Source organism: Dipteris shenzhenensis, chromosome 23 (assembly GCF_047967505.1).
Source record: "Dipteris shenzhenensis isolate YYH24624 ecotype China chromosome 23, Dip_SZ_1.0, whole genome shotgun sequence".
NCBI lineage: Eukaryota > Viridiplantae > Streptophyta > Polypodiopsida > Gleicheniales > Dipteridaceae > Dipteris > Dipteris shenzhenensis.
The window spans coordinates 9,955,698-9,975,624 of record NC_141618.1 but is presented as its reverse complement, the minus strand read 5'-3'; the positions used below and the strand labels follow the sequence as shown (position 1 = coordinate 9,975,624).

Genomic DNA, 19,927 nt, shown 5'->3' with positions numbered 1-19,927 from the left:
AAGGACAATTACGAGCGAAGTGCATAGTCTGCTTACAAATATAACATGAATCGGGGAAGGGGCCGAACCGAACTTTAATCTTTGTAAATAGCCCATCAAGAAGACGCACTCGAAGAGACGTGGGGGTATTCTGGCTTCTGTCCCAAAGAATCAATGCGAGCTTTGCACCGAACTCTGAAAACGATGACGGCGGATCTGCAAAACCCTACCCAGCGAGGTGACAATCCAGTCAAAGGCTCCCCGCAGCCATGCAAGAAAACCAAGGAAATCCACCCATACAGGGCATTCTCGGAAGATAAACTCATCGATGCTGAAAGAAGGTGTCCACGGGATAGGAAGCACTGTTGCGCCAGCAAAAGACACCCACGCGACTAGCCAGCTCGTTTCATTCTTCTTCTGCCACACAGCGGAGTAGAAAGAACCCTCTCCACAGAAACTTGGCTGAATAAGCATTGGGCAAAATATCGAATTCATAGCTGATGACGTCGCCCAGTTCCGCCATAGACCGAGTTCTACCGATGAAGAGATAGAGACCACCACACACAAGCTTCTCAAGCTCCAGCTTGACCAGATCCATCGAGACCTCACACTCGAAGGTGTGACACTCACTAGCATCGAACCAACCTTTTCGTTCGGCTTCCTTGTTTCTCTTGTCGACCTCCTGGTGCAAGAGCTTCAATCTTCTTGTTCCTCGAGTTGGATGAACCCTCCTTGTTTCCCTCTGGCCACTGTATCAGTGTACGAAGGAGGGGCGTGTTTTTCTTCTTTCTTTACGTCACTCGCTGGAACCTCGTGAGCCTCGCTCATCGCCTCGGGAACAGTGCACTTCGTCCCCCTTCAAGTCACTGACTATCTCTCTTGCGCGTTTCAGACCTCTCTGACACCAACCGCTATTGAATCATATTTTATGCGGAAAAGGCCAAAAAAAATAAAGCTCCAATGAAAAGAAATTATATTTTTCTACAAATTTGCATAATGAATTGTTTTAAGATAGTGGAAAAAGCAATTCATAAAGTTGAAAAAAAAAGGAATTCAATATATTGCAAAAAGATAGTTACAAGTACTTCAAAATTATTATTATTTTAAAAATTTAAGAAAAATAAACAATATTAAATAAAAATTGTTATTTCTTCTATTTTTTAATTAAATATCAACCTCAATATTTTTTATTCAATAGCTCTAAAAAATCAAATGCTATCTTATATATTCTATGGCTTAAACAAAGGTAAACAATATGAGCCTTTTTAATGTTGCATAGTTTCTTAATATATTCATAAATTATATAAAAGTTGAAATATAAGAGGAGAAGAAAATTTCAAAATTATGTTTGGAGGCTCATCTCTTATCCTCCCATCTCCCTATCCTTCTGTGCCACATGGCAAATTTGACTACCACACTTAATTGGCTGCACAGAAATTGTATAAAATTTGAAATATAAGTGAAGAAGAACATTTGAAAATTATGTTGTAGTCTCATCTCTTATGCTCCCTTCTCCCAGAAGTTCACGACATCAGGAACATGAGATACAAGTTATCCTATACCTTAGGATGTGTGTTTTGATATTGTATTGGACCTAAGTTATTCCATACAAATTTCATCCTTACATTATTTGATAGTGTGAGGGTGTCGCATATACATGTAGCCATGTGTCGAGGTTGTAAGCGGTTGTAAGTTGTAACCGTAAAGGGGTTTTAGCGCTCATGAATCGTAGATGACAACATGCGAGGGGGCTGTTGTTGGAGCATTTCACATATACTGGTGGAGACACCGAACCATGTCGTTCCCTTCCTCTCCTGATCATCCTCACATTTTCCAGCAGACAACCGAACAACACGTGGCCGAACCGCAGGATCGTGTGTATGCACTTATGTCTCAACTTTCGCACACAAATCAAGCCTTGATGACTTTTCTTTCTTTGTATCATTCTACTTCTTTTGACCAAACTCGAACAGACAACAAGGTGTGCCCCAAGGCGTTTCATGGGTTACCGACTGAAGACGTCATGGCATGGATTGATCACTTTGAAAATATTGTTGAAAATCACCCATGGTTCGATGAACGGAAGGCGCTAGAGCTTTGGACAGTGATGAAGGGCATTGCTGCAACTTGGTTTATGCAACATCATGAATCAATCAAACACAATTGGCCAAATCATGCTAATGTAACTCAGACAGCTCTACAACAACCACATGATTTATATCAAAAGGATCACAAGCCGGTGGCCCAATTTGTAGTCAAGCTCAATCAACTTCTTCTTCGGGCAAATTCCACAATGCAGATGAAATTGTTCTTTTTATGGCAAAGTCTTCGTCATGATATTGCGTGCAGGACGCGTGATCAAGGACCACACAGTTTCTACGATGCTGTCCAAATTGTATAGCGCATAGAATCTTCCATTGCAGGAGAACCGAGCAATTTTAGTCTCCATTCATCTTCTTTTTCACTAGAGAAGAAGCGGGTTATTTCTGATTCTCTGTTGTCCTTATGGACATAAGGAATTGATGTTCAGATGCACGCCCGTTTGTGCACAAAAAATTACTCGATCGAAATGAGCAAGTTTTAATCGTAACAAGTATGGGCATGTGGCTAAATATTGTCAGAGTCCAAAGAATAAGCGTCCTTTTATTGTTATTCAGAAAGTGCAAATCGATGATGTTGCTTCATTGGCTGCCCTTCTGGAAAACGTTTGAGCGGCTGGCTATGTGGGGCAATCCAACCGCAATTGCAAGCCTCAACTGCTCACAATCATCAAGTTTGTGTGGTCGCAGCTACGTCGGGGCCTCATCATTTTCGTGTCCTCGTTGACACTGGAAGTTCTATTTCCTCAATCAGCCCTTCTCTTTTAGATCAATTAGGTTTCTCCACTCGTCCACGTCTCGTCATGAATGTCCTTTTTGGTGATCATCACACTCTCTATTCGTCTAATACCTTAGTCGATGTCAATTTCTCTTTAGTCTAGCGGTCATTTTTCCATTCCGTTTATCTTGTTCCTAAACAATTGTTTCCATTGACCCTCGGTTGTGACTGGTTGTCTTAGAATAGAGCTCTCTTAGATTTTGATAACCATAAATTAGTCGTCCACGATAAATTTTCGATCCCGTGGGAACATGGGGTCCTTTGTTGGTCATTTCATGTGCCCAAATAACCGAGTCTGTTCGTGTCTCTCTTTGAGTACAAGTTGTTCGTCAATTACTATCCAAGTTCTCCTCTCCGATTGCCCAGTCTGATCAACCGTCTCATACCTCAGCCCTAGTTTCTCATCATATCCAAACCAACAATTTTTCTCCTATAAAAATGGCTATCCGCCACAGATCTCCTAAGTAAGTGGTGTGTATCAACAAAGCAGTGTAGGAGATGTTGCAAAAAAAGGTGATTAGGCCATCTTCTATAGAGTCCATGGGTAGCCGAGCCTCATTTAACCAAGAAATCAAATGGCGATCTACGTTTATGCATCGACTACAGGCCTTTGAATCGGGTTACACTCCATGACGTCTACCCTCTTCTGCATTTGGATGATTTGCTGGATCGGTTGGGATCCTCTAAGTTCTTCACTTCACTCGATTTGGCTGCTGGGTATTGGCAAATCCCAATCAATCTAAATGATGCGCCAAAGACGGCATTCCGAACTCCCATAGGGTTGTATCAATTTGAGGTGATGCTATTCGGTTTGTCTGATGCCCCAAGCACTTTCCAAAGGATGGTGAACACTATCTTTCATGATTCAATACAAAGTAAAGTTTTAGTTGTCTATATTGATGACATTTTGATTCATACGGCAACATGGGAAGAATATGTTCGAGTTATGGAAGAAGTTATTCGTCGCCTACATAAATTTAACGTGAAATTGCAGTTGAAAAAATGTAAATGGGCCTACACTTCGGTACGTTTTCTTGGGTTCATCATCTCATTTGCTGGCATTCAAATGGATCCCACGAGCGATTATGTAGTATCCAGCTCCTCAAAGTGTCAAAGAGCTACAAAGGTTCCTAGGCATGGTAAATCACACCACAAGATTTCTTCCACATTATGCAGATATCACTGCTCCTCTACGTTGTCTCTTGAAGAAGAATGCAAAGTTCAAGTGGACTTCCTATTGTGAAACATCTTATACAACTCTCAAATAAATGCTAGCACAGATTGCTATTCTCAAATATCCGGATTTCAATCATCCATTTTTGCTCAATACTGAAGCTTCCAATGAAGGATTGGGAGCTGTTTTGTTATTACGGGAAGATTCAGGAGTGTTACGGCTTATTTCATTCATAAGCAGGGCACTAAAAAATGCAGAACGAAACTATTCTACTACGAAGAAAGAACTATTGGCCATAGTGTGGGCATTCTCAAAGCTTCATCCATATTTACATGGAACACATGTAGTAGTCCAAACTGATCACCGTCCGATTATTTCACTTTTAAAGAAGAAGCATCCTCCAGACAACAGACTAATGAGGTGGATTCTAGCCTTATAGGATTACACTTTTACCATTTTACCATACAATATACTCCTGGCAAAGACAATCTTATTGCTGATGCTCTTTCTCATGGTCATGTTGTTCAACAAGTTCTTGTTGATCTTACCTTACGTCTTTCTAGGTCTCCTACTGAAAATCCACCTATTTTTCAAACCCCGTCAAATGTTGAACCTGTCCACCTTTCCTCTTTCCCAACGTTACAACAGAATGACCGTATTATTGCTATAATCATCTCTAACCTTAGACAACCTCTTCCTCATACTGATCATAAGAGATTTTAGCTCACCAATAACCTACTATATTTCATTTCAAAAAACCATGAACCTCGGTTGTTTGTCCCTCAGTCCTTGCGCTTCCAAATTATTGACTATTTTCACTCTCACCCATTATTTGGTCATCTAGGAATCCATCGAGTTCTTCAAGCAGTCCGCACCCAATATTACTGGCCTCATATGAGAAATGATATAACTAATCATCTGCGTGCTTGTGCAGTGTGTCAAGCTACTAAATCTCCTACTTCCAAGCCACTGGGTTTACTTCAAAGTATTCAAGTTTCTCAACCTTTTGAGTTGGTTGCTTGGGACATTATCGGCCCTTTTCCTTAATCGTTGACAGGCAACAAGAATATAATTGTGCTCATGGGATATCTTACTCGATGGTGTGAAGCAATAGCAGTCCTGGATATTTTAGCAAACACAGTTACAAAGTTCCTCATTGACCATGTGATCTCCAGGCATGCATGTCCTCGTACAATTCTATTGGACCAGGGTTCTAATTTCAAATCACAAGTCATGACGGTTTTATCACAATGCTTGGGGGTGGTGCTCTCTTTTTCTAGTCCATATCATCATCAGACCGTTGGTCTCACAAAGAGACTAAATAAGATGATCAAGTAGATGCTGTGGGTGTTCATAAGCCCTACTCATGACAACTGGGATTAGCTCCTGCGCTATGTCCTTCATGCACACCGCATGGGCACCGTGCCAGCCTCCACAAGGATCAATCTATTTCGAGCTCTGTATGGACGGGATCCTCTCAGTTTTCCCTCAGTTACCGACACTTAGTGTTCCTCCCCGTTTCAAAGACGCGATGGATTGGTATCAGCATCTCCAGTAGACTCAGCCAATTCTTCGCTCCTCAATTCTTCGGACAGACCCGTCAACGTGATTACAATGATGAAAGAATTCATCTTCAGTACAACAATGGTGACCTAGTCTCTGTATATTACCCTCTTTGCAAAAAAGATCTCTTCGAGAGCTTTATGCATAACTGGGTCGGCCCGTATCAAATGCTGCAGGAGCTTTGAACCTGCACATACAAACTTCAACGTTTGTCCAACAAGGCACATGTGTCCCGTATGAAACTATTTGTTAAGGTTTCGAGTTAAGGGGGGAGGTGTGAGGGTGTCGCATATACATGTAGCCATGTGTCGGGCTCATGCAAGTGCAACGGTTGTAAGTTGTAACCGTAAAGGGGTTTTGGCGCTCGTGAATAAAGAAGCAAACGACAAGAGGCGAGGGAGCCGTTGTTGGAGCATTTCACAATAGAATGATCTTTTTGTGTCTATTGCTCCTATGATCCCAAAACCCAACAATCTATTGCTCCTTATGTGGGTCGGTAACTCGTCGTAGAAGGGTCATGATACTCGTATAGATAGATACTTAGAGATCAAAGGTCCAAACTTTGACACATGGCTTCGTGTCCAGGGAGAAAGTTGCGGGAATTTTCACTGCCAGCGTCGGATGTGGATATGGTGGCATTCGAACGGCCCCGATCTCACGGGTATAGCACAGACTCGAGAAATCATATGGTTAGTGTGCGGTTGTAGGGGACTCGGCAGGAGTGGGGAAGCAACTTGGTGAGCGTGGCTACCGTTCACAGATCAAGAAGGCAGCCAGAGTAGAAAGAGAAGAAAAGCAAATTACAGAGGAGCAAACAGGTTCGAGTAGACCGGTAACAGCTAGAGAAAACAGGTCGTAGAGAGAAAGAGAGAGAGAGAGAGAGAGAGAGAGAGGGGGGGGGGGGGGGGGAGCGGGGGGGTGTTTATTTACGGTAGAAAGATAACACAAGGGATAGAACGCAGGGGGGTACTTCACGCTGTGTGGGTAAGTGAGAGAGAGTGAGTGAGACAGAGGCAGAACAAACATCCCTCTTTTACTCCATTGATTGATTCTGAAAGAGCGTGCGAGCGGAAGGGGGGAGAGAGGGAGAGAGCATCCCGCATTGCTGCTGCTCTTCTCCAGTGCTCTCCTGGACCCCATGGCTCTTCTCACCCATCACCTCTGCTCATCCTCTTTGTCCCTTCTTTCTTCGCTCTCTCCCTTCGCCACCCCAAATCCCATTGCCTCATCTTCTACTCATTGCTTTCGTCATGCTCGCTTGGTACGCTGCATTTCTTTCTTATGCTCTCGCTTTTCTATACCTGGGATCGATTTTTTTAGAATGTGACGTCCCGGCCCACCTGGACAGGCCGATGTGCGTTGCCAGAAGGCTGAGGACTGCTATGGTGGTGATAGTGTCATGGGGCGTAGGGTGATTCTTTTCGGTCTCAATGCCGCAACCGTAACGGTAAGTTACGTGCAAGTCAGCTTATGCATATCACAATTTAATATCGGCCACGTCATACTGTACTATTTGTTCTCAGGCCTCGGTTTGGAGCCCATTGCTGTGTGCTGAACCTGCCCGTGCTGCTGATCTGACTCAAAGGATACAACGCGGCAAATTTTTGGGTACAAAATCTTGATGCTTGAGCTAACACAATATTGAAAAGATGCCGTTGGTTGATAAGACTGAGCTATGTGTTGTTCTATTCGATCATGATGGAGCCTTTTGCTCACAAAGCTTTTATGGGGCGTCTTTCTAATAAAAAAAGTTTTTCTTTCAGTGTGGGTGAGTTACGAAAAAATATAAATTGTACCTCACATAGAAATACGAGAGAGAGAGAAGCCTACCAATTAAGCCCTCTTTGGCCTTACAGATGCACCCCCTCTTCTATTCCTTCTCCCTAGGAAATGGAATGTAGTTAAATAGCCTTTTACACTAATGTTCCCCTCTTGAATCCCCATGGTCTCCCACAAGTGGCCCATGTACCACAGGGACTTCTACAAAGGGGGCAATCCTCCTCACTCAAGGCCACACCTTCCAAGAATGACTGTTTAACTAAAGAGAATGCCTTTCTTTAAAGATGTAAAATCATAGCATATCCTCCGTCCCCCCCTTCCCTCCTTGTCTGTTTAAGGAAAGGCCTCCCACGATTTTATCATCCAGCATGGCAAGAAATTAACCATCCTATCAAGGTCACGTGTGATAAGTCTAAATTTTCTAGGGCTACTTGGGGCTCATATGGATGTGGCAATATGGGTTAGGATGGATTGGATTCCAAATAGTTTACTATAAGATATGATTTCTTGTTGGGGTCAAAGGACATCTCTTTGATTCGCACGAAGCGATAGATAGTTGTGCTTTCTTTGATAGAAGCAGAGTGTAGAGCAGCGTGCACTAGGTGAGCTTGGATGGCCAAGATACTTTCTACAGGACATGTACGCCCTATAGAAGGATGCAATAGTGATCCTTTGTGACAACCAGTTTTCCATTGTGATTGCGAAGAACCCACCTTGGGTGGGTACCGTAAATAGGGTTTAGGTTGAGATTGGTTCCAGACAGGTATGGTTTCTTGTCGGGTTCAAGGGCCATCTCTTGGATTAGCATGAAGTGGCCATTAGTGGCACATTCTTTGATAGAAGTAGAGTATAGAGCGGCCTGCACTACAGCCAGCCTTTGTGCTTGTATGGTCCATATGAAGGACGTCGGCATCCTATAGGAGGATACAACAGTGGTCCTTTGAAACAAAACCAGATTTGCTTTGTGATTGTGAAGAACCAGTTGCTTAATACTTGCATTGAGGTTGAATACCATTTCATGAGAGAGCTTTTATTGAACAACTTACCATGAACACAAGAGATTTGCATTGTGATTGCGAAGAACCTAGTGTTTCATACTTGCAGTGAGGTTGAATACCATTTCGTCACAGAGCTGTTATTGAACAACTTACCGTGAATATAATAGATGCAATATATCTACTATATGTGATCAAGTGGAAAGATAGATCAGATTAGAGTTCAACTTGGAAAAATGTAAGCGATCTCTAAAAGAGGTTTCCCAATTTGGATTTTGAGAGTGTGATCATTTCTTAAGGGGAAGGGAATGTCATTTCAACTGAAATTGCAGGACCATGAATAGGGATTGTGGTAAGGTGGAAAACCATGAAGGCTCAACAGTCTTAGTGAGACTGCAAAATTAATGGCCAAGGAGGGCCCTTGCTTAAAAAAATTCCCGGGCGAAGGCAATATGTAAGGGATGCATAGGAAAGTCCAACGAGGGCCTAATTGGTAACTTTTTAAAATTTATGGACATGTGGCACCCATATATTCGTTATAAGTAGCAAGCAATGCATGTAGGGGAAGGTTCCAAAGTCTGTCACATTGACAAAGGCTAGAGAAGCAACTTGGGGGATCACAATTTGGGAACTCAATGGGTGGGTGGTGAATCAATGGTGAGCTCTCTATATTTTAATCTCCATAGTGCCACAAAAGAAACTCAAATTGTGGTCATCTTGGCTATGGGGGCAGAAGTCTCATATTGTGGCTAGCCAACATGGCACTTATCCCAAATCTAGATACTTAGCCTTGAAAATCCATCTGGTGCTAATAACCTTCCATTTTGGCAGTTAGTTGACCAGATCTTATGTATGATTCTTTAGAACGGACTCCATCTCTGCATCCATACTAGGCAAACCACAAGAAGAAGGATGAAGACGCCCAAGAAATCATCAAAATTAGGTGAAGATCATGTCCTAGTCGTAGAGCATTGTTCAACTCATGCATTGACACATAGGAAAGAGGAATGAATTGTAGACAATGGCGCTTCCAAGCACATGTCTAATAATAATGAGTGATTCAAAATTTTGAAGCCTACACATTCAAACTCATCACACACTGTTTTTTTTTGTGAAACCAAGATACTTATATTATGAAACTTTCATTTACATCTGGGCAGTGCTCAAAAGAGAGCCAAAGCCCTATGCATCAGAAGCAGTAAAAGAAAACTTGAATACAAGAAACATCCAAATCTTCCTCATGTAAGGCATCATATAATGATTGCCGCAATGAGGCTCGGAAGAACTCATATGGATGCTGAAGGGGAGAATTCAGATATGCTTGATTGCGCTGCAACCAGAGGGTCCATAAGGCCCAGTATTTGATCCAGTGGAAGAAAAGAGAATACTGTGACAGAGATGTTGATAGTTTGCCATACATCCAGAAAAACCTGTACACACACACACACTCTCTCTCTCTCTTCCTCTCTCTCTCTCTCTCTCTTCCCCTCTCTCTCCCTCTCTCTTCTAGTGAAATCTTATACTTCTCCGTGGGAAACCTCAGAAGAGGTGAAAACCCACCATGAAGTACAAAGTTAAAAAGATTACAAGTAGGCCCTTGGGAAAAGCCAGGAGGCTAACTGAAAACTATAAAAGTAAAAAAGTTTACAAGTCACTAGGGGGGCATCTACTAGAATATCCTCCACAGTGAGATTGTTTGCGTACAAAAACTATTGTAAAGCTACCACATCACCATCAATAAAATGAAGGTGTTTTTTACCCTTGTGATTCCTCTTAAGATAAATAGGAACCCGATGTGTGTGTTGTAATTAAGTGATCCTACCACCCTTTTCGTTGTTAAGGCTGGTTTCACCAAATCATTCGGCTTTCTCTCAACGACAGAGGAGGTACAGGAGATCTAGGATTGGGGCTCAACACTAGGTTTCCTGTGGATTCCAAGGGGGCAGACAACGAGATACCTTGGTTGCCAGGTTGGCATTGATATTTCAGCAGAGCAACAGATCTCCTTGGTCCTAGAGAGTGTTCGGCGCAAGCTTTTGTATTGGAGCTCGGCCAAAGTCTCTCTTGCAAGAAGGGCCTTGGTGGCTCCTTGCTATTGCCTGGTACATAGCCTCGTGCTGGTGTTTTCACAGGGGATGCATGGGACAACTGAGGCGCTTGGTGCGCAATTTCGTGTGGGCAGGATCGGATGGTAGCGTAATCCTTCGCCAGCAACGCCTTGTCATCTTTGTCGTTGTTGTAGAGCTTCTCCCTAGCTTCTTCCTGTAGTGTAATGGACCCAACTCAAAAGTCAGAGGTTTGGTCCTCTGTTTTGCTTTCACAGTCGTAACAAAGCTTTTGAAACTTCGAGGTAGCCTCCTCAATACCATCAAGGCCAAATGGCATGCGTACACCTTCTAACCAACTGATGCCAGTTGATCCCTCACCACCTTGACCTTCGTCAAGTGGCTATGTACCGAATCTCCCTCATCCATATCAAGATTGTAGAGCTGATGCTGAAGAAGCAAGATCCGGGATGTGTTGTCTGTCTCGTACAAATCCTTCAGAGTGACCCACGCCTCTCCTGACGTCTCGGCCATCTGAATGTGAGGAAGCCCGGAGTCTGCCGTAGTCCCTATGATCAATGCCAGGGCATGGGCATCTTTGTCTTCCCTTTCCCCATTCCCAAACAAAAGAAAGCTTCACTTTCCCTAGTAGATATTGGGTTCGAATCCCATTCAGTGCAATGCAAAGCTTCGAGCTTCTCTCCCTCCACTGCCATGAGTATATTCCCCTGTCTGTCCACCATGTCCTCCGGCTTCGCCTCCACTCCCGTTGTCAGTTTCCACAGCTTCCGAGCCATTAAATGACTCCGGATCTTCATCTTCTAGATCGGGTAGTTTGTCCCGTCCAATTTCCTAGACTCTCCAAATTTAGGAATTGTGAAAGAAAGAAATTTGGGGGAGGAGGAAGGGAGAGCAAGGGCTGAAGAGGCTGAAGAGGTCGACATTTCTGCCGCTAAACCATACAACAAATGTTAGAAACTCACTGTGCCCACCTGTGAGCCCCCGATTTGAGGGGACAAGGGGCAGTGAGAGGTAGGAGGGCTGGGAAAGAGAGAGACTCAGGCTGGCATCATAGGCAACCAGCACACGGGCTGGTTGCTGGAGGGTGACTCAGGTTTAGTCAGGTGCGTTTAAAGTTCGCAGTCCAGGTGATCTGGAGATCTACTTTTGTTGCAGACCTTGCCAAAGGAAGGATGGGTTGAAACAAACCCTTAGAGCATGGTGCTTGGAAGACTCCGGTTGTTCACTCATTATGAGGGGGACAGCTGGAAGATTGTAGAGGCTGGGTTGCTCGAGTTTAGAGGCGGGAACGTGACTGAAGGGGGTGGTGCTAGGAGGTGCTACCAAAGATAGACCTGTGTACCAGGATGGTGTGCGGAAGCAGAACCGGACTTGGTGGAAAAGATTTCGACACCGAAAGGTTTCATAGGACTACGACCAGGGAGTTACTGGAGCATCTTCATCGACGTGTGGGCATTGGGCCTGGATGTGTCGGTGAGAGGGGGTGTTGGAAAGGTCACCTCCCCATCTGTAAGCCCCCAAATGAGGAGTGCGTAGGGGAGGGAGACCTAGGGCAGGATGTGCCCAAAGAGAGATTACCTGGATGTGTGGATCTGGGACAGATCTGGAGCATTCATGGTTGGTGGGGTATCCCAAGGATGACAGGTTGCATCAGGAGCAGCTCATGTGCAGGAACATGGTGGGGACACAGTGTCTTGGATCAGGCCTGGCATGAGGCACTCAGTGGACTGCAGCAGGACCCTATGAAAGGCGCGCTGACATCAGCATGTGTACGGAGCAGGGTACAAAGCTGTACAGATCTGTACGGGCTGCTGCAGGGCAGTGTACGGAAGAGGTATGGACGAGGCGCCGGCAAAGGACTGCAGCAAGGCGTAGTATAGTGGGGGTCTATGGGCAGGTATACAGCCTGCAGCAGGGTCTCCAGCAGCAGAAAAGGGGAGCCTAGCAGCAGCCCAAAAGGGCCTGGCTAGGGCCCTTATATAGGGCTGGTTGGGCTGAGCCAACCAGGTCGGTTGGGCCAGCCAACCTGGTCTGTCCAGTCGGTCCAGTGAGGGCAGACTGGTCGGGTTTTTTGACAGGCCTTGGGGCCTATAAAAGCAGAGGCTCTTGGCCTCATTCTATATCCAACTATCCAGCAGTTCAGGAGCAGACAGGAGCAGCCAGGAGCCACTCCCTTGGGCCTCACACTGGGGGTGAAGGAGAGTTGAAGGTGAGCTGCAGACTGAGTTCCTAGAGGCTGGACCTTGGCTGTCTTCTAGGGCAGCAAGGTGTTGTGATCATCATACCTTCTGGAGCAGTCATTCACAAGCAGGTTGGAGCAGTGGAACAGGACCTGTGTGCTGCAGACAAAGCTTGGAGGGGGCTGCCCACCTAGGCTGATTCACAGGCAGTAAGGTGGAGAAGAACACACTAGACGGAAAGTCTACAGACGCTCGAGGTGGAGCACGTGGACTCGAGTCTAGAGATAGCCAGCAGATAGGAGGAGGACCTTGTGGTAAGATCAGAGGACCACACCATTGGAGGGACTCTGGATCTCTCTCTCTTGTATTGTGTCCATAGTTTTGGACGGAAATATATATATTTGTTTATTGTCTATTGATGAGTCTGCACATCTATTGAATGCACATAAGTAAAGAAGTTTGTGATTCCACACCCACACCACACTGTGTGAGCTCCTGGGCATTACTATAAGTCTTCCGCTGTGTGTACCCTCTGTTGGGTATTTTCTAACACTCGATCACCGACAACTTGTCCGACCTCTTCACGAAGGCACTCCCTCGAGAACAGATGGAGCACCTCATCAAACGCATGGGGATTGGCCCACTATTGTGACATTGAGGGGGGGTGTTAGAAACTTACTGTGCCCACCTGTGAGCCCCCGATTTGAGGGGACAAGGGGCAGTGAGAGGTAGGAGGGCTGGGAAAGGGAGAGGCTCAGGCTGGCATCATAGGCAACCAGCACACGGGCTGGTTGCTGCCTGCAACAGTAGAGAAACAGGGGGCCTTGGGCCTCACTTGGAGGCGCCTGCAGCTGCATAGACTGGCTGCACAGGGCACCCTTAAATAGGGGCCTGTGGCAGGCCAAGTCGGCCCAACCAGGGCCACCGACCAGGGCCAACCCTGGTCGGTTTTGTAGGGCCATCTGGTCGGCCACCAGACAGGGTACTGACCCTGCTGGTCGGTCAACCCAAAGGGCCTGGGCAGTGCCTATAAAAGGCCCACTCCTTCTGTCATTCCAGCATCCAGTGCAAGACTGAAAGCCTCCTTCCATCGGTGTGCTGTGCACTCAGAGCTGGTTCAGTTTGTGAGAGAGAGTTTCATCAGTTTTTTCCAGCACTTCGCTGAGTTTTGTATTGCTCCCTTGCGTTTTGAATCTAAGAACAGCCCTTTTTGTTTTGGTAGAAGTCGCCCAAAGATTAAACAGTAAATTTCATTTTGCATTTTAAGGTCTAGCTATTTTGTCATAGCATTGATTTGGCCATGCTTCATGCACACATTTTAATATATTCACACACTACTAGCATAAATCCATACAAAGGCCTTCTTACTGAGTTTTTGTCAGAGTTCACAAGACGAAGATTAGACACAACCAAATTGATGTCATGAAGATGATCGTTGTTTAAGCAATGTTATTTGTGAAGGCATGATTATTTCCCGTTGTATCTTCCCACATCATATTTCAACTAAACGTATAGCACAGAGGGCGGCACACCTCCAAAGATAAAATATTTGATCATAATGTTAGTTGACTGTATTCGGCACAATTATTTCACAAAATGAAAGCTGCATGTCTGATAATATGGTAATATATACATTCACATCCTCTCTTGTTATAATAGGGTTGGTCACCTCCCCACCTGTAAGCCCCCATATGAGGGAGTGCATTGGGTGGGGGGGTGGACCATAATTGGTAGGAGTAGGCATGGTGCTGCCACATAGGCAGCACATGGGCTGCCATGTGGGCAGCAGAGAGAGAGAGAGAGAGGGGAGATTCCTGACAGAGGAGAGCCACCATGGTGGGCAGATCTGGTAGAGGCTGTCCATAGATGGAAAGGGCAGATCTGGGCATGGTTCCCAGCAAGATATGACTGCGTGGACAAGGCACTGATGTCAGCATGTGTACGTACTGTTTGGAGGCAATCTGGGACCCGGAACAAGGATGGAATGATACAAAACAAAGGCAGGAAGAAGGCGCATAGGTTCAGCAGGGTTTGAAAGGCTTGTGGGCAGCTCTTGGACAGGCATACAAGGCTGCAACTGTCTCGGCCAGTGGCTGGAAGCCATGTGGCCATGCAGGGCAGCAAGAGCCTGAGAGAAAGGACCCAGGGGGGCATATAGCCCCACCCTCCAGTCGGCTGTAGGCAGCAAGCTGAATCGGCTATTATGGAGCAGGGTTTTCCCCTATAAAAGGGGGCCATTTGGGCCTCCTTTGGCATCACTTGGAGCAGCCAATTCAACAACAGGAAGGAGCAGCATGAGGGCTTCCTTGGCAGTAGGTGAGGGAGACCTATAAGTGCTGCAAGCTCAGCTCAAGAGTGGCAACCCACCTAGGCTGGTATCTAGACATCAAGGTGGAAGGCATCTTTGGACAAGGAGTCTACATAAGCTCAGTGGAGCATGCAGGCTTAGAGATCTAGAGGTGCTAGGTATATATAAGCAGAACATTTTGGTATCGGATTGTGTCCAGTTTGTGGACAGACGGAAATATATATAAGTGTTGCTTCTATATTTGTCTTGATGCACAGTCTTTTTGCTGGCTTGCACACACTTGAATGGTTGTGAAGTACACACATGTTATGAAGCTTGATTCCATAGTGAAACACTTCCATGTGTAATTCTTGGGCTCATCTATCAGTCTTCCGCTGTGGGATACCCTCAAGTGGGATTTCATTTTCTAACATGGTATCAAAGCCCTGACGGAAGTTCTCGGTAAGTGGAGCTTGAAGGCAAGGACCTTACTGAAGGACGACCTAAGTCATTGTTAGAATCTCACTGTGCCCACCTGTGAGCCCCCGATTTGAGGGGACAGGGGGCAGTGAGAGGTAGGAGGGCTGGGGAGAGACCCAGGCCGGAAGAGGAGGGAGGATAGCATGGCAGATATAGGCGACCAGCACACGGGCTGGTCGCAGCCTGCAACAGCAGGTATGAGGGGGCCTTTAGACCTCACATGAAGGCATCAGCAGCAGCGCGGACTGGCTGCCCAGGGCACCCTTATATAGGGGCCTGTGGCTGGCCAAGTCGGCCCAACCAGGGCCGCCGACCAGGGCCAGGTTTATGGGGCCCATATAGTCGGCCACCAGACAAGGTACCGACCCTGCTGGTCGGTCATCTGAAGGGGCCTGGGCAGAGCCTATAAGAGGCCCATTTCTCCATTCAGCCCAGCATCCAGTGCGATACTGAAAGCCCTTCTCCAAGGCTGTGTTCAGCACTCAGATCTGGGGCAGTTTGTGAGAGAGAGTTCATCAGTTTTCTCCAGCACCCTGCTGTGATTTGTATTGCTCCCTTGGAGCCATTTTCTGCCCACCATCCGGTGGATGAATATACTCTCTCTCTCCGTCTATATTTATTTCTGAGTGTGTGTGTTTGTTGCATCTGTGATCATCTATCTGAGTTGAGTGTGTAAGAGTTGGAGAGATCTTGGGTGGAGGTTTGAGTGATTCATTCCCTCCTAATGTTTAACATGGTATCAGAGCCATAGGCTCTCAACTCTTCTTCATCAAAGCACTCTCTGAAGGAAGGAGAGTCCCTTGGCAGAAAGGCGATTCTGTTTTCAGCTCAGGCTAGCACGGGAGTCAGTACATCTTTTTTGCTTCAGTTTTTTTTTCAGTTTGCTATTCACCGAGATGGATCAGCGTTCAAAAGCCTCTACACCCATTGCTCGTCCTTCCTCCTCCTCCAGTCATCTTCCTTATTCATTCATTCCCAACTTTGGTGAAGCTGGAAAGCTCGATGGGACGAACTATCCAATTTGGAAAGTCAAGATCCGAAGCCATCTCGTGGCACGAAAGCTGTGGAAGATAGTGATTGGGACCGAGGTAAAGCCGGAGGACATTGTGGACAAAAGAGGTGATGTTCTATTTGAAGCAGATGTGGATGAACTCAGTGCATGGGAGGAGAGGGATGCTCAAGCCTTAGCAATGCTAATCGGCACAATAGCAGATGCTGTGATTTCTCATATCCAGTTGGCAGAGATGTCTTCAGAGGCGTGGGCCATACTGAAGGAGCTGTATGAAACCAACAATACAACCACCCATATCATTACTCTTCAGCATCAACTTTATTATCTTGATATGAACGAGGGTGATACTGTGCATGACCATCTGACAAAGGTGAAAGTCGTGCGGGACTAGCTCACAGTGGTTGGTCAGAAGGTGGACTCGAGTCAATTGGCGACGCTCACACTCCACAAATCGCCATGGAGTTTCAAAAGTTTTGTGACTACGGTCACTGTGGGTCAACGGACTAAGCCACTCACCTTTGAGGAGCTTGGCCCACTACTGCTTCAGGAGGAGGCCCAGGAGAAACTCTTTACACAAACCAACGAAAAGGCATTAGTGGCCAAAGACAAGCCTGGAAAAGGCAAGTCAAAGGAATTCAAGAAGTCAGAGGATACAGACCGAAAGAAGAAAATGAAGTGCTTTTACTGTGAAAAGCTTGGCTACTCCGCCAAAGAATGCCGAAAGAAGAAGGCGGATCAGAAGCGGAAGAGAGAAGCCAGGCTCAAAGAAGAGCCTAAGAATGACTCTACCAATGTGACGACAGGACAATTGTTTTTAATCAGTGAACATTGTTCAGCGTATGTAGTCAGTGAAGGAAAAGAGGGTTGGTATGTTGACAGCGGAGCTTCCAAGCACATGTCTAACAGAAAGACTTGGTTCAAAACCATGGAAAGTACACACCCGAATTCCAAAGTTTCTATCGGGGATAGCCGGACATGTCCTGTGAAGGGCATTGGTAGCATTCCTTTCATTACGGCCTCGGGAGAGGAGAAGGATATCTCTGGAGTACTTTATGTACCCAACCTTTGCAAGAACTTACCGTCTGTAAGTCAGATGGACAAGAACATGTCAGTTCTCTTTGAGGACGGCAAGGTCACCGTGACATCCAAAGCAAATGGACAGATGGTGGCCCAAGGAGTTGAAGAAAATGGACTGTACCGCCTCAGTGCAATGTTGGTTCATGAAGACAACGAAAAGTCCAAACTTTGGCATGAGTGCTTCGGTCACGTTAGCTATGGAACCTTGGCTGAAATGTCAAAGTCGAAGATGGTGGACGGACTTCCACCTATTACAGGCAAGGATGGTGTTTGTAGGGCTTGTCTAGAAGGCAAGCAGCACAGGGACAAGTTCCCACAAGAGGCCTTGTTTCGGGCCAGCAAACCACTTGAGTTGGTTCATGCCGACATTTGTTGCCCAATGTCTCTAGCATCGTGGGCAAACTCCAGGTACTCACTTCTCTTTGTGGATGATTTCAGTAGAATGGCCTGGGTGTATTGCTTGGCTAAAAAGTCACAGGCTTTCGATAAATTCAAGGACTGGAAGGCCAGAGTTGAAAAGGAGACTGGGGAGAATGTTACCAGAACGGTGTAGCCGAGAGGAAGCATAGACCCACCACGGAGACAGGGCTTGCTATGTTACGAGGAAGGAACCTTTCTAAAGCCTATTGGAGTGAAGCTGTAAATACAGCAGTACACATCCTCAACAGGACCAAGACGAAGGCCATCAAGGACAAGACTCCACATGAGGCATTTTATGGTAAGAAGCCCTCTATCACTCATCTTCACATTTTTGATTCTAACGCATGGGTGCATGTGCACAAGGAAGAAAGGACCAAGCTTGATTCTCGGATCAAAAAATGTATCTTTCTTGGGTATAGCGAAGAATCCAAGGCCTATCGACTCTTCGACCCAGTAAAGAAGCAGATTCTTATCAGTCGGGATGTCATCTTCGAGGAAAAGGAACCTAAACCCAAGGAGGAGCCTCAGTTTGAGGAGGAGGAGATTGTTCCATCCCCGAACCGACCCCGTCCCAGGTTGACTATCCAAGAGGTGGCGAAATCGGAAGTTGATGTTCCACAAGGTCATGAGGAAGAAGAGGATGTTCCAGAAGCAGTTCCAGTTCCTCGTCCCATTGAGAAGGAGAAGAGGTTGCCCCAACGGTACCTAAGAACATTGGAAGACTCTCGGGTCACCGATATACCTGAGAGTAGCAGTTCCGGATTGTGTCAGTCCCAATGTCTTAAGTAGACCCCATCCGTGAACTTTGCGTTGGTGGCTCAGCCTAAAGAGCCAAGGTCCTTCGAGGAGGCGAAGGACAATCCAGAATGGCACCTAAGAACATTGGAAGACTCTCCGGTCACCGATATACCTGAGAGTAGCAGTTCTGGATTGTGCCGGTCCCAACGTCTTAAGTAGACCCCATCCGTGAACTTTGCGTTGGTGGCTCAGCCTGAAGAGCCAAGGTCCTTCAAGGAGGCGAAGGACAATCCAGAATGGCAGGCTGCCATGCAGGCAGAGATGGATGCTATCATGAAGAACAATACCTGGGACTTAGTGGCTAGGCCCCCGCAACGGAAAGTCATTGGCACTAAGTGGTTATACAAACTTAAATTCAAATCAGACGGCAGCTTGGATAAGTACAAAGCAAGGTTAGTGGTCAAAGGTTTTGCTCAGACTGAAGGCATGGATTTTGATGAAACTTTTGCTCCCACAGCTCGCATGGTTACTATTCGGACAGTGATTGCCCTTGCTGCCCTATTCCATTGGCCTATGTTTCAAATGGACGTGAAGTCCGCATTCTTTAATGGAACCCTAGAGGAGGAGGTGTATGTCGAGCAGCCACAGGGCTTTCAAGATCCAGGGTCCCCATTAAAGGTCCGCAGGTTGAAGAAGGCGTTATACGGGCTGAAACAGGTCCCCAGAGCTTGGTACCAAAGGATAGATGTATTCTTTCAGAAGATAGGGCTAAGTCGGAGTCCTTCTGAGGCAAACCTCTACTTGTTCATTGAGAAGGGGTGGGAGCTTCTTATGTCTGAGTTTGAGATGACTGACCTTGGGTTATTACACTACTTCCTTGGGATAGAAGTAAAGCAGGCCAAAGACAGGACCTTCATTTCACAGGAGAAATATTGCAGAGAACTTCTGAAGAGATTCCAGATGGAGGATTGCAGGACAGCAGTAACTCCTATGGAGGTCGGGCTCAAGCCAAGTGTTCACGATACATCTCAGCTGGTCGATACTCCTTTGTACCGACGATTGGTAGGAAGCTTGCTTTACCTTACCAATACTCGATCTGATATTTGTTATGCGGTTGGGCTATTATGCCAGTTCTCTGCTTCTCCCAGGAAGAGTCATTGGGATGCAGGTTTACGGGTGCTGAGGTATCTAACGGTTACTTGCACTCTGAAGGGGCCTGGGTAGAGCCTATAAAAGGCCTAGTTCTCCATTCAGCCCAGCATCCAGTGTGATACTGAAAGCCCTTCTCCAAGGTTGTGTT

General features: G+C 46.0%; 2 protein-coding genes across 4 annotated transcripts in view; both read left to right on the top strand.

Annotated features, from left to right (window-relative positions):
* Nucleotides 1-1,774: 1,774 nt before the first annotated feature.
* Nucleotides 1,775-2,380, top strand: LOC147886966 (uncharacterized). Its single transcript, XM_087394082.1, has one exon. The coding sequence runs from the start codon at nucleotides 1,775-1,777 to the stop codon at nucleotides 2,378-2,380; it is 606 nt and encodes a 201-aa protein (XP_087250208.1).
* A 3,799-nt stretch (nucleotides 2,381-6,179) lies between these two features.
* TL29 (ascorbate peroxidase 4) overlaps nucleotides 6,180-19,927 on the top strand; it is a 41,229-nt gene continuing 27,481 nt past the window's right edge. For 2 of the 3 annotated variants that reach the window (XM_087394507.1, XM_087394506.1), the window contains exons 1-3: nucleotides 6,537-6,854; nucleotides 6,942-7,040; nucleotides 7,117-7,201. In XM_087394507.1, coding sequence (XP_087250633.1) covers nucleotides 6,732-6,854; nucleotides 6,942-7,040; nucleotides 7,117-7,201 — 307 coding nt within the window. In that variant the 5' untranslated portion in view covers nucleotides 6,537-6,731. Of the gene's footprint in view, nucleotides 6,446-6,536; nucleotides 6,855-6,941; nucleotides 7,041-7,116; nucleotides 7,202-19,927 lie in introns of those variants that run through there. The other variant, XM_087394508.1, reaches the window with a different exon arrangement.